We start from the raw sequence: 17631 nt of genomic DNA, 5'->3' as shown, positions 1-17631 counted from the left end.
TGCAAAGCCTACGATTTCTTTTGTAGTTGTTTACATTAATAAAGATTTTAAAAGAATCAGCTGTTTTTAAAAGGGTAAAAAGCCAAAAACTTCAACTTTAGCTCCATACACTGTTATTATAACTTAAGTTTTGAATAAGAACATACACTTTAGCAAAATAAAACAAGACTGTTTTGCATAATAAAGTGATGACCCAGTGTCAGTAGAATATCTGCTGTGATTCTTTCTCTCTTGGTGATGGATTGGCACAGTTTCATCCATATTTCCTTGCCTACCCTTCCTTTTGCCCAGGAACATGGATTGCCACGAGGTTAGTGAGCTTTCTCTAGCCAGCATGAGGCGCTAACACATTAAGTGATTTGCCACAAAAGTTTAAGCGAAATACATTTGATTTTAGCTTTTAGGATTTTTTTATTTTTTTAGTGAAAACAAAATTTGAATAACTTTTAGGTCTTAATTTTATACATTTGTCTTCTCTTTTTCCTTAGTCAGGTATTGCATACTTATAACCAAAGCTCTGTGGAAGACAAAGTAATTTTAACACATCTTCTTATAAATTGCTTATAATGTGGTTTGGAAGTTGATACTACACACACATATACATAAATATGTACGTACATATGAAAACATGTATATATAAATGTATGTATAAGATATATAAATAAAAATGTGTAACCAAAATATACCTATAGAAAGAGATGCTTCAAAATGTTAAATATGAAATGAATGATTAAGACAGACAATAAATGCTGTGGAAATCACAAGGAGAGATATTGTCAGGGCCCAAAAGGGTCAGGAAAAGATGAGAAATAATGGGATTCTTGCTAGGCCTGCAGAGGAGTGGGGAAGACCTTTCAAATAACTAGTTAGTTAAAAGGACACACGGCACCACTAAAGAGATGTATTTAACATTAGAATTTATTCTGAAATATCCATAATGTTCGTACATGTCATTTAAATTATCCAGAAGAGCCCTAACTGGTTTGGCTCAGTGGATAGAGCGTCGGCCTGCGGACTGAAGGGTCCCAGGTTCGATTCCAGTCAAGGGCATGTACCTTGGTTGCGGGCACATCCCCAGTAGGGGGTGTGCAGGAGGCAGCTGATCGATGTTCCTCTCTCATCGATGTTTCTAACTCTCTATCCCTCTCCCTTCCTCTCTGTAAAAATCAATAAAATATATATTTAAAAAAAATTATCCAGAAGAGTGCTGCTTTGTAGTATTTGATGAAAAGTTCTGGAATTTATAAAATGGGATTTATGAACTACTAAGGATCAACTGGGAAAGGAAAGAAGAGAAAATCCAGTGCTAAAAGGAGGTTCCTAAACAGGGCAGGATTGGGATTATCAGTCAGAAGAGAGAATTAACATGAGAGTCTAAAAAATTTATGGAAAAAGCGTTATTGACCAAGGAAGAAGTCGTAATTAGATATGAAATAATTGAATAAGTTTGTTACCAATTTGCTGGAGCCTGGATATCATTTAACTTTACATTTAATGTGAAATGCATATTATTCATACAAGTACTTTCTTACTGTAGTATGTCAGATGAAGAGCAGGAAAGTGGTTGTGATACTGTGGATGGCTCTCCAACATCAGACTCTTCGGGACATGATAGTCCGTTTGCAGAGAGCAGTTTTGTGGAGGACACTCATCAGAACACAGAACTGGTGCCCTCTTCCAACACAGAAACCAAGCCAGCTGTCTGTACTGTTGTGGTGCCACCAATGGGACTAGAGAATGGATTAAATGCCGATGAGCATATGGCAAACACAGGTAAGCTGAGTCCTCCCTGTTTCTTTATAGTCCCTTAAAAGGTCTTTTTATTTTTATTGTTGGAGCTATTACAGATATCTCCATTTCCCCCTGCTTTGCTCACTTCTCCCCAGCCCCGCTCCCTCTTCCTTCTGGCCGTCACACTGTTGTCTGTGTCTGTGGATTATGCATATATGTTCTTTGGTTAACCCCTTCACCTTCTTTCATTCAGTCCCCCTCCTCCCTCTGCTCTGACAGCTGTCAGTCTATTCCACATATCCATGCCTCTGTTTCTATTTTGTTCATCAGTTTATTTTGTTGATTAGATTCCACATATGAATGAGATCATGGTATTTGTCTTTCTCTGACTGGCTTATTTCATTTAGCATAATAATCTCCAGGTCCGTCCATGCTGTCACAAAAGGTAAGATTTTCCTCTTAGAGCTGCATAGTATTCCATGGTGTAAATGTACCACAGGTTTTTTAAATTCACTCATTTACTGGTAGGCATTTGGCTCTTTCCAGATCTTGACTATTGTAAATGATGCTGCTATAAACATAGGGGCGCATATATTCTTTCGAATTGGTGTTTCAGGTTTCTTAGGATGTATTTCCTGAAGTGAGATCGCTGGGTCCAAAGACAGTTCCATTTTTAATTTTTTGAGGAAACTCCGGACTGTTTTCCTCAGGGGTTGCACCAGTCTGCATTCTCACAAACTGCACTAGGGTTTCGAACCTTTTCTCCACATCCTCCCCAGCACTTGTTTGTTGATTACTGATGGTAGCTATTCTGACAGGTGTGAAGTAATATCTCATTGTGGTTTTAATTTTCATCTCTCTGAAAAATTTTTTTTATTTTCACCCGAGGGCATTTTTTCCCATTGATTTTTAGGGAGAGTGGAAGAGAGAGAGAAAGACAGAGAGAAACATCGATGTGAAACACATTGATTGGTTGCCTCCCGCACAAGCCCTGACCAGGACCAGGACCAGGGCCTGGGCCAGGGAGGAGCCTGCAACTGAGGTATTCTGGTGCCCCTAACCAGAATAGAACCCGGGACCCTTGGGTCCACAGGCCAATGCTCTATCCCCTGAGCCAAACCGGCTAAGGCTAAAAAGGTTTTAATTTAGGGACACAGAGAATAGTATTACCAAAAGTCATCTCTGAATTTCCAACTTGATCTTGCCAAGTTGCACAAAAGAAATCTCTTCTTATGTCATCCAGTGCTTGGACATGAGATCCCTTTTCTTTTTATTTAATTTTAAGGTTCTCAAATCATTATTGTGTAAAATATCTAGAGACCTTTCTAATTTTTATATGAGAAGGAAAAAGCATTAATGCTTTAACATTTTGCTCATTGCCAGATTCTATATGCCAGCCATTAATAAAAGGACGATGTGCTCCTGGAAGATTGAACCAGCCTTCCACAGTGGGTACTCGTCAGCAGAAATTGACATCAGCATTCCAGCCCCAGCATTTGAATTTCAGTCAGGTACGTTTGTCGTTTGTGAATTTATAAGAAAGAGCCTTTAGAATTTAAATGCAGCAGTATTTCACTTAGGGGAAAAGATTCTGAAACTGTATGCAATCTTAATAAATTTTACCCCTTTCGTTATCCCAGGTGACTAAAGAGTAATAAACCCGATATCGGAAAATTAAGCAGATTATCCACAGAAATGGAATGCCTCAGAAAAATGAAGCTCTTAGATTCTCTTAAATGTAATTTTTAGTGTGTTTGTTTTCTTAGACCCTTTAAATCAGAATGCACCTTGATGGACTGATGGCTACATTTCTTATGTGTTAGTCATGGTGATAGTGAGAGATGATGTCTTACTGAGTACTTCCCATCTATTCAGCACGGTGCTCAGCAGTGAGTTTCCAAACTTGGGGAAAGAAAAGATCACAGCTATTGGAGTAAGATCTGTGTCCAAATCCTGGTTTTGCCAAATATTACCTTAGCCAGGTCTCTACAGCAAATCTGGATCACAGTTAATGGGAATAATAGCTATATCATGGGGTTGTTTTAGAATTAAATAATGTCTTGTATGTAAAATGTTAGCTCTACACATGATAAGTATTCCTCAAATGGTAGCTAGTAGTAGTAGTGGGGGGGGGGATAGTGATACTACTAGCAGTGGTAGTGGCAATGTTAATATTATCATATTATGTAGTAATAAATATTACAATGTTAGTACTAACATATAATACCTTTTTTTCTCTTGATTTATACTTAGTACAATCTAAGATCTGAGAGATCCTCTATGAGATATCAGCCACAGAGTTTATTGTAATTTCCCTTTTCTTTTTATTTATTTTATTTTTTATTTTTTAAAAAAATATATTTTATTTATTTTTTACAGAGAGGAAGGGAGAGGGATAGAGAGTTAGAAACATCGATGAGAGAGAAACATCGATCAGCTGCCTCCTGCACACTCCCCACTGGGTATGTGCCCACAACCAAGGTACATGCCCTTGACTGGAATCGAACCCGGGACCCTTGAGTCCGCAGGCCGATGCTCTATCCACTGAGCCAAACGGGTTAGGGCTCCTTTTCTTTTTAAGTTATACATATGTATTTAGTGTGTTTTGTCTGCTTGCTTGTTTTGGATAGGTTCAGCACTTTGGATCTGGGCATCAAGAATGGAATGGAAACTTCGGACATCGAAGGCAGCAAGCTTATATCCCTGCTAGTGTTACCAGTAACCCATTCACTCTTTCTCATGGAAGTCCCAATCACACCGCTGTGCATGCTCATCTGGCTGGAAGTACGCACCTTGGAGGACAGCCTGCTCTGCTTCCATACCCAGCAGCTACCCTCAGTAGTGCTGCATCAGTGGCCCACCTCCTAGCCTCTCCGTGTACCTCAAGACCTATGTTACAGCATCCAACCTACAATATATCCCATCCTAGTGGCATAGTTCACCAGGTCCCAGTGGGCATAAATCCCCGCCTGTTACCATCCCCAACTATTCATCAGACTCAGTACAAACCAATCTTCCCACCACATTCTTACATCGCAGCATCGCCTGCGTATACTGGATTTCCATTGAGTCCAACAAAACTCAGCCAGTATCCATATATGTGAAAACTCAAAAGGAGTGTATTGAAGAAGCTCAATAATAGAAACATTTGATTAAAAATAAAAACATGGTATTTAATAAATATTAGCCATGGCACAAGAAACTTATTTTTGAATCATGTAGACTTGGGTGCAATTTAAACAACTTTGAGCTTTAAAAAAAACAAACTCACTTTTAATGTGTTTTGCACATTTGGTATAACTTGTCTTTGGTCATGTTATCTTCTTATGTAGTAACTCTAGACAGGTGACTTATGGGAGCAGAAGTCCAGTTTTGCTCCTGCTATTTTTTATAAAATTGCCTTCTAACTAGTGCAAGACACGTCCACATTTGGGAAGCCATTCTGTGTACAGACTTAGAGCAACAGATGCACATATGTCAAAATTACAGCATACCAGTGAATTGTATTATCTGTGTCTTAGTGTATAAATGTCGGGTCACTTACCTAAGAAATTGAGCTATTGTTCCTTACATTTGCATGTGTCTTTGCATGGGCAAAATGTTGCCTCGACTTTGCTCTTAATGTTGTTCTAATAATCTCAGCTGCATTGTAAACCGTTCCCACACATAGTGCCTTAAATATTTGAGGTTGTTAATGTTATTACCTATATATAAATGTTGAGGACTGCAGCACTTAAAAGTCAGACCTACTCTTTAGTTTTCTTTTGATAGAGTAATGTTCATTTTTGGTTTTGTGTGGTATGATTTCAGGTTGTAGCTGTTTTTTCCTTACTAAGAGGGCAGCATGTTTGCTATAGCTGAATTCTGCTGTCTGAATTTTCAGAATGATCTGGCTTCAAGAAAAGCAAGCAGTTAGTAGTGCTTAAGACAATTGATTCAGTATCTAATGGATAGTTGATATCTGTCACAACACAGCATTTTATATACAGTTAAGTAAAACTGCTATACAATCTAAGTTTATTTTGGGAGTGTTTGCTGTATAATTGGATTTAATAAAATATTTAGAGGTTCAGTAGGCATGACTTTGAGTAGATAATGAAAGAAAATGCAAATTGCTCATTGATTCATGACGTGGTTTCATCTTAGCTTGGGCAAACCATGCAGTATTTAATAAGTAGTAGCAGAATATTTACTATTGAAGCTTGAAAAGATGTGAGTTCTTTGTGTGCAATTTTTCATTTATGCATGTGAGGGTTTTGGTTGTTTTTTTTTAAGTATTTTTACATTGTAGTACTTGTTTGCTTGTTGGTGGTGTTTGCTTATTTAATACATTCCGTCAGGGACAGAAATTACATGCATTTCTTCCTAGGAAGTGTGTCTTGGGTTTTTCCTTTCTTACTCTCTCTTTCGTTTTTTGGTGATGGTGGTGATGTTTCAATGAAGTTGCTTTACAGCACCAAAGACTTAATCATCCATTTCCTATATAAAAGGTAGCTACTTTTTTGCATAGACCTCAAGTATATTGTAGTGTAGAGGTGGAATGTAAGGAAAGGTATTAAACAGGCTGTGTTTTAGCTTATGGGCAAGTAATAAATTGTATCATTTATCTTGAATGTATCATAGATAAGCTGCTATATAACGATTGCCACTTCAGATAGCTGTGAAATTAGGTGATTAACTAGTTGTTACTTAGCCTTCTAATTTCTGTATAAGTCTAATTACATGAAATGGAAGTTGGGGTTTTGATTTTTTACTTTGCTTTTCTGTTTGGAGTGTCATTGTAACTACTGTATTGTAAATGATGGAAAATAATTGCATATGTTATTTTGGGTGTGTTAATTGCATCAGTATTTTATCTCTATTAATGTTTGTGCTCATCACTGCATATAAAAACTTGGATGTATCAATGTAACTTAATTTTTTATTTTCATACTGGCATTGTAGACACTTGTGAAAGCTGTATCTTGCAGGCTTGACTTAACTTTTTTTCCTTAAAAATCTGGAATATAATCGTACAGCATTTACTGGAATAAACAGTACAAAGCATTTGAGTGTAAAGCTCTCCAAATGTTTTGGATTTATAGCATTTCTTTGATAAATTAATTGCATACCACTAGTACAGCTCTAGTACAGTGTTGACAATAAGCTAATGATGGACAGACTTTTCTTTACTCCATTAACACAAGCAGTGTTTTATTTAATAATCATCAATGAAATAAATGTGCCTGAAATTGATTTTAAAATTTACAGTATTAGATCATAAAATAAAAACCAGCAGTACATTTTTAGTCACACTGAAAATGAAGGACTTAATTTTCCCCACAAGTTTCAGTGTTTTTAGTAATCAATTCTATGCATTTTATATAAATAGAAATATGTATATATTACACATAAAAAAGAGTAGCCTAAGATTAATTTAAAAGATTATTTACAGATGGCAAATTTATGGAGTCACTATTTAAGTAAACGTCGTTGCCCTCCACAGCCTTCTAATTTTATTTATATGGTCCAGCAGCTTACTGGTATCTGTTCACTTCTTGGAAAAGAATCAGTGCTGGCAGCGGAAACTGGAAACAGGTGCAAAGGATCGATTGGTGTTTGTACTCCAACAGGTACAAAACTGGCGCAGTTTGCTTTTTATTCAGGGCCGTTTTCACTACCCTGAAATGTCCCATTTTCTGTTTTTCACTTCCAAGACTGCGATGGTCTTGTTAAGTGGACAGTAAATGATAAACGTCAATGTTTTCGTAATAGTAATGCTTGATAAAGGCATACCCCAGTTAAGTACATCCCTCTGAACTGATTCTAATCATGGGCTTTTTATGTGTTTAAAAATAAAAAATGTTAAAGCCTAAAGCATATTGACAAAAAAGGTTTGGATTTATACCTTCTTTAAAGCCATTTTTACCAGTTTTCTTTGGTTTTAATGCTTTCTTAAATAAAACACTGCATGAATTTCAAGTTGCATATTTGCATACTATTTTAATTTACAAATTACTTTTTATCAAATATCCTGATATTTAGTTTACTTTTTTTTTCTTCAGGGTGTTTAACTAAGTATGTTACTGTAGTAGCAAAGCCTTTTCATTTTAAAAATCTCTACTACTTATTTTAAACTTTGTTTGCATTAAGTAAAAGTTAAATCATACACTGCAAGGTGTAGGAGGATTTGTTTTAATGAACCAATGATAGATTTGATTACTGAGTTTGAACTGTTACCTGTTTAACAATCTTAGACTTGTGGCTTTCTTTCTTTGGTTTGTTTGTTTTGCTTTTCTATGCTACACTAGTTTGCCATGTAGCAATTGCACTGTGCAATATTACAATAAGGACTGGGAAAATTTTTATGGATGTAATGTCTATTACGGTTTGCGATAGTATTTCTCTCTAGTTCTCAGTGATTTAAATGTGACCAAGCCTTCTGTACTTTGTCACAAAAAGCGGGTTTTCCAGGTGACTATTTTGGTGAGTGTCAAAATAAGAATTTATGGTGTATTACTGTCGATTCACTTTGAATTAAAATATATATATTGCAGCAAACAGCTTGTTGACTTTTTTTCCAACCCAGGACTGCTTGTAGGGTAGGGAAGGGATTGGCTAGTACAGTGATCGGCAAACCGCGGCTCGCGAGCCACATGCGGCTCTTTGGCCCCTTGAGTGTTCTAACGCCACTTCTTCAAAATAGACTCGCCCAGGCCGAAAACCGACTTCTGCGCATGGGCCACGAAGTTTCGATCGCACTGTACGTGTGTGCCCGCACATGGTATTTTGTGGAAGAGCCACACTCAAGGGGCCAAAGAGCCGCATGTGGCTCACGAGCCGCGGTTCGCCGACCACTGGGCTAGTAGCATTTAGAACCTAACTTATATCATCTCAGTTAATTCTCAAAACCGTTTGTGTGAGATAGGTATTAATATCTTTATTATAGAAATGAGGAAATAGGTCAAAATATCTAGGTAAGTTGACCAAAGTCACACTGCTAGTGAATGGTGAATCTGGGATATGAACCAGGCTGTTTAACTGTAACTAGTTTACTTTCCGCTAGTTCTTTTTTTTTTTCAATTACAGTTTACTTTCAGTATTTTGTATTGGTTTCAGGTGTACACCTTAATGGTTGGACAATCACATACTTTACATAGTGTTCCCCTTGATATTTCCAGTTACCAGCTGGCACCTTACATAGCTATCCCATATTAATGACTTTATTTCCAATTCTGCACTTCACATCCCTGTGACTCTCATGTAGCTGCTTCTTAATCCCTTTACCTCTTTCTCCCAGTCACCATACCCCAGCTCCCCTGGTTCTTTCAAAACTGAAGTCTGAGTACTACAGCCACATGGTACCCATGGTCCATCTCACTGAGATATTGTCTCAAATTTGTTTGAGGTAAATATTTCTGTTAAGTGTGCATGGAGGAAAATTAGGGAATTCACATGAATTTTTAAGATGTAAAACATGAGACTTCAAAAGAATGTGGTCATAGTAGGTGATTTGGGTTATAACCTCGCACTTCAAGGATCTAATGTGAGAAGCAGCATCAGGAGGAAAGTCTTGTGTGTGGGGGGCACTCTAGCGCACACCAGGGAGAATATATATATACTCGATATCGCAGTCAACTTTTACGTGAAGCATCACGTAAGCACTGTGGTGTCTGGCTTCTTTTGTCCAACGTTTTATTTGTAAGATACACCCATGTTGTGTGCAGTTGTGGTTCATTTATCCTCATTGCTGTTTAGTATTCCTTAGTGTGCATCTGCATGCCAGTTATTTTTTGGATAGCCAATTTGCTGGAATAGTTTATTCGAGTTTTCTTAGTTTTGACAGTATTGCTATGCTATAGTATGACCAGCAGGGGGAGAAAGAGTTCTCTAGTAATTTTTCTTTCAAGTTTGGTCCTATAAGAACTTCAAAGACAATAAAGTAGAAATAGCGGCAGTGTGGACCATGTCCCACGAAAATTGATAATATAATGTGAAATTTTTCTAACTTTTGTAAGTAGATTTTGAAAAAGTGAGAAAGGATTTCAAGTCTCAGTGAATCCTTAAAGGACTACTTAGATGTACTTACTGGTTTATCATAGAATCAACAGAAGACATCATCCACCCATCCATTCTTCCACTGCCATGTAGACTTGCCACATAGTCCAAAAAATGTATGGACCATTTCCTGTCCAGCAAAGGAAACTGCTGTCTGCATGAACTGAAGAACATGTGAGCGGCAATTGATCACCAATGGTCATCTTTGAAAGAAGTGATGTGATTGGTCACTGATCATGAAGTGCATTTATTATTTATATAGTGATTTATGGACTGAAGAACCAGTGGCAAAGTTTGTACTTCATGCAACCACTCGTGGTAAAATAATTATACTGTGGTAACTAACATTTGAGCCACATTGTTGCAGACTGATGGAAATTTAACAATTGACTCTAATATGCTGATACAAGCCAGATTCAGCAGATCACTACAGAACCCCATAAAGCATTTAGTACTTCCACTTTCCTCATTTATGTGGACAGCAGAGGGTCGGTGACTCGTTCAAATCCACAGGAAGAATGGCTTAGCCAGAACTGTCCTTCCAAGGCTGATAGTCTCTTAAAATTCTGATAACTTGCATTCAGAGAATCTCAAGGTTTACTATAAGCCTGCAACCTCATTCTATATAATCTTGGTGTCCATAAAGAGGATATATTAGGAAATCGAATAACTTCTAAAATACACATTTATTTTAGCTCTTCTATTTCCTAAGCCTTATTTCATTAATAGCTGAGAGAATTTATTCGTCAGCGTTTGTTAGGTTATATAAATGCCATCACAAGTGACACCCCGCCCCCAATCTCAGTAACTAAAACAACACCCTTATCTCTTGCTCTTGTTACATGTCGTCCCAGGTTGGTGGCAGCTCTGCTCCTGGCCAAAGGCCACGTGTGGTCCACGGTTTTCTTCACGTTTATATCTGGGCTGAACCAATATTGGACATGTCCTCCTAAGGGGAGAGGGAAAAGATGTAGAGCTGGACCTTGCAACGGTTCCTAAAGCTTATGAATGGGCCTGGCACTCAGTCACTAGTCACATTCCATTAGCCAAAACGAAGTCACACAGCCAAGCCTAATGTCAATGGGGGGAAATAATGGGGAAGACATTGCAAATCAGACAGCGATGGGTGGAAGTGAAGAATGGAAACAAAGGGATTTGGTTATTTAAAATTTCATTTATTGAGATAAGATAGAAGCCTGTTTTCAATGACCTAATGTCTTTTACTCCAAGTGTGGTCTATTGATCAGGATCAGCATCACTTAGTTTTTTAGAAATGCAGACTCTTGGGTGACCTCAGACTTAATCAGAATCTTACTTTCAACAAGATCCACAAATTCATATACACATTAAAATTTGTGAAACTTGGCTAATGGACGTCTCTACCTGGGTGCCCTTACTAACTCTTGTTTTCTCCCCAAACATCTTTTTTTTCCTAGATTCCCAGATCTTGGTTCATGGCATCCTCATTCACCCCAGTCCAAGAACTGAATGTCCTCAATTTCTCCTCCTCCTCCTCCTATCATGTTACTATTATGCCTCTAATGGGGTGATAGTTTCATCTGGTCTGAAGATGCACTTAATTAGACTTCCTAATAAAACAAGTGTTTTGGCAAAAGAAAAGGGGCGTTGGTTGGTTGGAGAGGTGGCATTTATTGCTAGTGAGCTAATATCCTCGATAGAATGTGTTGTTTATATTATACTTCTTATAGACCTTTCAAAAATAATAGAACTTTATAATGAAAATTTAAATATAAACATCTTTCCCTTTATGTGCTTAAGAAGAAGACTATGTAACATCAATTTATTGAGCACTTTGTGCTGGCTCAGTTTTTCTTATTAAGTTTTACAGAACATAAAATTAACTAGTTTTAAATATACAATTCATTGAGTTTTAGTATACTTAACAGAGTTCTATATCCATCACCACAGTCTAATTTTAGAACATTCCTATCACCCTAAAAACATACCTTATGTCCACTTACAGTCAGTCACTCCCCATTTTACCTCCCCCGGCCATGGGCAGCCACTAATGCTACTTTCTGTCTTTTTGAGTTTGCCTTTTCTGGACATTTCATATTGGTGGAATCAGATATTTGGCCTTTTGTGACTGGCTTCTTTCATTTAGCGTAATGCTTTCAAGGTTCATCGTGTTGTAGCATGTTTCAGAACTTTGTTCCTTTTTAAAAATTTTATTGTAATGATTTTTCTTCATTTTCTAGAACTTGGTTCCTCTTTATTGATGAACAGTGTGCTATTGTAATACATTTTGTTTATCCTTCATCAGTTGATGGACATTTAGGTTTCCCCTTTTTGGCTATTGTGAATAATACGGCTACAAATATTTCTATGCAAGTATTTGGACATAAGTTTTTATTTAATATCTTTGGTAGATATCTCCGGTTTTCTGAAAGAGAAGTACCGAGAGGTTAAAATTTTTCCCAAGGTTGCCAAAACCGGTTTGGCTCAGTGGATGGAGCGTCAGCCTGCGGACTGAAGGGTCCCAGGTTCGATTCCAGTCAAGGGCACGTGACTTGGTTGCGGGCACATCCCCAGTAGGAGGTGTGCAAGAGGCAGCTGATCGATGTTTCTCTCTCATCGATGTTTCTAACTCTCTATCCCTCTTCCTTTCTCTCTATAAAAAATCAATAAAATATATTTAAAAAAAAATTTTTTTTCCCCAAGGTCATTAGGTGATAAAGTTTGGACTGAAAACCAGGCTGTAAGTCACTGAGATTTTCAATGGCCAATCCTGGTTCCCACCCTACAGAGCCTGGGAAAAGAGCTTAACACAGCTAAGCTGGAACTTGAAGGCAAAGAGTTGGTACCATAGTTCCAAGGCCTGGACCGAATCCCTGCTCTGTTACTACATGAGCCCCCAAAGCAACAGAAATACTAAGAAAAATTAGCCCAAATTGCCTTCTTCCACTGGAGGATTTGGAGACTATTTAGCCAGTACCTGGGGAGTTGAAATGTCACCAACAAAAGACCAGTTCAGCCTAGCTGGTTTGGCTCCGTGGATGAGCTTCAACCTATGAACCAGGAGGTCACAGCTAGATTCCCGGTCAGGGCACATGCCCGGGATGCAGGCTTGATTCCCAGTGTGGGGCTTGCAGGAGGCAACCAATCAAAGATTCTCTCTCATCATTGATGTTTGTATCTCTCTCCCTCTCCCTTCCTCTCTGAAATCAATAAAAATATATTTAAAAAAAAGACAAGTTCAAATCAACAAGCCATTCATCCGTAGGCTGCAGCAGGGGCCACACTCAGCCTTGCCCACCTGGGCACTCAGGGCTGGTCCTCATGGGTGCTGGCACCACCTTGTTGAGCTGGGTCTTGATGTGAGTTTGGGAAGCTTTTTGAGGAAAATAGGTTGGGAGACCAGGGAAAGGAAAACCAAGGTGACCTGTAATTCTGCAACAACCCTGCAGTGGGCTGCCTCTTTCTAGGCTCATCCCTCTTCTAGTCCATTCTATGAGGTAGCCAGAATGATCGTCCCCAAACCCACATTTTTTTATAATTTAAATTCTTTATTGTTTAAAGTATTACATGAGTCTCCTTTCCCCCCCCACTGACCTCTCCCCGGCCGCTCCCACCCCCTAGCACATGCCCTTACCCCCCCGCTAGTGTCTGTGTCCATTGGTTATGCTCATAGGCATGCTATACAAGTCCTTTGGTTGATCCAAAACCCACATTTGATCAGGCCACTCACACTGCTGTAAAGTGGTCCCGCACAGCTCCCTGCTGCCCCCTGGCATTGTTAATTCAACTGCATCTCCCTGTGCTCCAGGACGGGTCCTGCCTGCAGGGCACCCACAATACTACAGGAGGCACTCCTCTCAGGTCCCCGCAGTGAGATGCAGGAAGGGCCCAGGGCAGGTTCCATACAGCACTGAAGTGTTTTCTCAAGGGCACTGAACGCAAGGAAAACCATGTTTAGAGTTTTATTTTAAATTTCTGCCTCTTTTAAAAAAAATTTTTTTTAAAGTAATCTGAGTTGTCTGAAGTATATACCATGGCACTTTAGGGCCACCATGCTTTATAAAGATATGGTTTAATTCCTCAGCATGGCATATGTTCCTGCTCGGGCCTCCAGCTCCTCTCCCGTTGCGCATGCCCACAGCACTGTCCACCGCATCTCTGACTGCACTTGCCCAGCGTGGCATAAATGTGTGCTTACTCATCTCCCTCACATGCAAGTACTGAGCTTGGTGAGGCAGGGGCAGGGCCAGGGCCTGTGCATCGTAGGAACCCCAGGTCCTGGCACAGTTCCGGGCACAGAAAGAAGGACTTCAGTGTAGATGTGGGCTTTGTACCAACAAGAAGTGTTAGTGACAGAGACGAGGTCCCTTCTGCTTATTGCAAAAAAAGATGAGAGGCCCAGGTATTTCCCCTCCCCTGTGGTAACGTGAGAAATTTCAGGTGAGGGCCTGAAACTACTACCCAGAGATTGGATATTTCCCCCTGCCTGACAAAATGCTTTGCACAAAAAACACTGATTTAAAAAAAAAAAAAAATATATATATATATATATATATATATATATATACATTTTATTGATTTTAGAGAGGAAGGGAGAGGGAGAGAGAGACAGAAACATCAATGATCAGAGAAAATCATTGATAGGTTGCCTCCTGCATGGCCCCTACTGGACCTTCTGGCCCATAGTTCAGTGCTCAACCACTGAGCCAAACTGGCCAGGCAAAAGACACTGATTTTTAAAAAGCTACCCAGCAATAAATTCACACACGGGAAAAGTCTCAATGCTCTAGTTTTAAAAGACTTATATTAACAAGGGTTTATGGTTTAAGAGGATTGTAATCCTATATAATAAAAGACTAATATGCAAATTGTCCCCTCAACCAGGAGTTTGAGAGTTCAACCGCCCATGGCCAGCCCAGCCCGATTGGCCCTGATTGGGGTGGGCCGGCCGGACCCTACCTGTGCACGAATTCGTGCACCGGGGCCTCTAGTTGTTATATGTAAGATTGAGCACTTACTATGTGTCAAGTATACTTCAAAAAGCTTGACATGTATCTACTCAATCCTTAAAGCAACTCAGGGAGGTAGGTACTCTTATCATTTTGTGTTATAGATGAGAGAGAGAATCTGTGATTTGCCCAAAGTTATACAGCTAGCGAATGGTAGAGCCTGAATTTAAATGGAAGTAGTCAAGTTTCAGACTGTACGCAGACTCTGCAATCAAGGACTGGGAGCTGTCTCATCAAGCTCCCTGCTCCAGCAGAAATGCTTCCGGAGTTGTTCCTACTGGATGAGGGTAAGGCACAAGCTCAGCCTCTGCACATCTGCCTCCAACTTAGGTCTCCCGCCTTGAAGCAGAGTCTCCCCAAGTCCCCTCTGTGCCATTCTCCCCAGACACCTCACCCTTCCTTGCAAAATGCCCCCAACGTCCATGCCTTTTTACCTTGCCACTTGCTGAGCCTAGTAAACTCCAGCTTTAAATGTTACCTTCCTTCCTCACCTCTCCTCCTCCTCCCGGCAGAAATAGCCCCCCTCAGCCACTTGTCCACGATGATGGGCCATCTGCACACCCTCCGCTGCATACTCACCACGTGGTCCCTCTCAGTGGCTGTTGTATGTGCATGCCCCCCTCACTGTGTCTGACCTTGAGGCCAGTGTCATCAGGGAGAAAGATTAAATGAAACACCAGTTTAACAACCCAAGTCACTGAAAACTAATTTATATCTTGTCTAAGTCTGGAAAATCATATTGAAGGGAAGATCCCATTTGCCACACAGAAGATACACATTTGCTCTTTCTCAACTCCATGGGAGTTGCTCCGAAAATCTCTCTCCACTCACTCGAACCGCTCATAAAGTACCCAGCCGTGGTGCAACCTCAGCTTTGTTTTGCAGCCCATTCCCCTTCCGGATCTTTCCATGTCTTAGGCCAGGAACATTCTGTCTTTGCATGTGAATCCAGCCAGCCCCTCCAGCTTCCAGGCTGGGGCTCGCTCACCTCGTCCTATCAATACCTATCACCACCGCATGTTCTAAGTGCAGCTAAGAGGTGAGGTGAAGGAAGGCTGTGACACTGAAGGGCTTATATTTTCTCTGGTCACACCCACCTTGGTGTCCCCAGGTGCTACCAACCAAGCCTGGTACATGTTCCCTCCCCTCTCCCGCCCCTTTCCTTTGGGGAAAAAGCCCAAATATGTCCAAAGCCTTCCCCAAGTGGGCCCCAACATTCCTTCTCCTCTCTCCCTCCCAAATCTCCCTAACAGAGTTCTAGACTTCAAGCAAGCAGCCACAGGGCCCCGCACGTGCTTTTTCCCCGACTCTCACCCCACCCCTTTGCTCAGCTCTCTTCTCTCTCAGCGCTCTCTGCTTCTCAACACCTAAGCTGCTCCAAACTTTGCCCTGACAGCCTGCCACCACCACCCTCACCATCCTGTGCTGGGATCACAGGACCTTTCCTCCTGTCTCGTGATGTTGCCTGACTCATGGCCACGGACTGGCTTTCTCATGAGTGTCTCAAACGGACTTTTTTTAAAAAAAAAATAAATATTTTATTGATTTTTTACAGAGGAAGGGGGAGAGATAGAGAGTTAGAAACATCGATGAGAGAGAAACATCCATCAGCTGCCTCCTGCACGCCCCCTACTGGGGATGTGCCCGCAACCAAGGTACATGCCCTTGACCGGAATCGAACCCGGGACCCTTCAGTCCGCAGGCCGATGCTCTATCCACTGAGCCAACCCGATTAGGGCTCAAACGAACTTTTTGAGTTATTTTTTGCCTCGTCTGGACTGTAAGTTTCTGAGAAACAGCAGAACTAATTCCATTGACCAGCAAGCTTAATTAATAACCCAACAAGGCATTCCTACACTTCAATAAGTCTTAGAGGCCTTATAAGACACATCTGACTTCTGAAAAGTTAACATGTAAAAGATGCGTGTTTTCGATGAAATGTGGTGTTACTTCTTTCCTACCCTCTGGGCCTTGAGCACACCAGGCATGCCCTGCCTTTGGGTTTTGCCCTTGCTGTCTCCTTTATCTGGAATGTTCTTTCTGCCCGGCTTCCTCCCTCACCTCCTTGAGGTCTTTGCTCAAATGTTGCCTTCTTGGTGAGGCCTTCCTTCAACCCTATTTAACATGAAAACATTGCATCCTCAATTTTCATTCTTTTTCCTCCAAAGCATTTATCACTACTGACATATTATCTATTGTTTCATGCCGGTATTATCTGCACTCGAATATCAGCAGTAGGAGGGCAGGGATTTGGTTTATGGCTGTTGTCCTCAGTGTCTAGAACAGTGCCTGACACACAACTGGCGTCCAGTAATATTATTGTTGCCTGAATAAAGTTAGAACTTCATCAGGTCAGGGGCGTGCATTTTTGATCCCCTGGGCTCAGCTGGCAAGCAGTGGGCACTCAGTATTTATTGAGACTGAGAGATGTAGGAAGCGCTGATGAACTGGGTGACTTCCTTATGGCCATCTAGAGCAAGGGGGCCATTCGGCTGCCTCTGGGGCCTTTTGTCCCACTGGGTAGTGCCTGCTTAATTCCATTCGAGGAAAGCGACCTTTAGAGGAAGATTTTTTCCTGGTCTCCCCATCGTGCAGTGCACAGTCTATTAATAATAGCCTAGGTCAGTGGTTGGCAAACTGCGGCTCGCGAGCCACACGCGGCTCTTTGGCCCCTTGAGTGTGGCTCTTCCACAAGATAACACGGCCTGGGCGAGTCTATTTTGAAGAAGTGGCGTTAGAAGAAGTTTAAAAAATTTGGCTCTCAAAAGAAATTTCAAACATTGTACTGTTGATATTTGGCTCTGTTGACTAATGAATTTGCCGGGACCACTGGCCTAGGTGGTTGTCACGCCCTCATGCATCATGCCCTAACATG

At 40.5% G+C, this 17631-nt stretch overlaps 1 protein-coding gene across 5 annotated transcripts in view; it reads left to right on the top strand.

Moving 5' to 3' along the window:
* The window catches only part of HIPK3 (homeodomain interacting protein kinase 3), a 71588-nt gene extending 63317 nt beyond the window's left edge, over nt 1–8271 (top strand). For all 5 annotated transcript variants that reach the window (XM_080641729.1, XM_080641728.1, XM_080641727.1 and 2 more), the window contains 3 exons: nt 1538–1773; nt 3115–3242; nt 4362–8271. In XM_080641729.1, coding sequence (XP_080497855.1) covers nt 1538–1773; nt 3115–3242; nt 4362–4835 — 838 coding nt within the window. In that variant the 3' untranslated portion in view covers nt 4836–8271. The remainder of the gene's footprint in view (nt 1–1537; nt 1774–3114; nt 3243–4361) is intronic.
* The last annotated feature ends 9360 nt before the right edge of the window (nt 8272–17631 follow it).

The sequence above is a fragment of the Plecotus auritus genome, assembly GCF_963455305.1.
Source record: "Plecotus auritus genome assembly, chromosome: 9".
In the NCBI taxonomy this organism is placed as follows: Eukaryota; Metazoa; Chordata; class Mammalia; order Chiroptera; family Vespertilionidae; genus Plecotus; species Plecotus auritus.
Note: the sequence above shows the minus strand (reverse complement) of the source record. Positions and strands in the feature narration are given on the sequence as shown.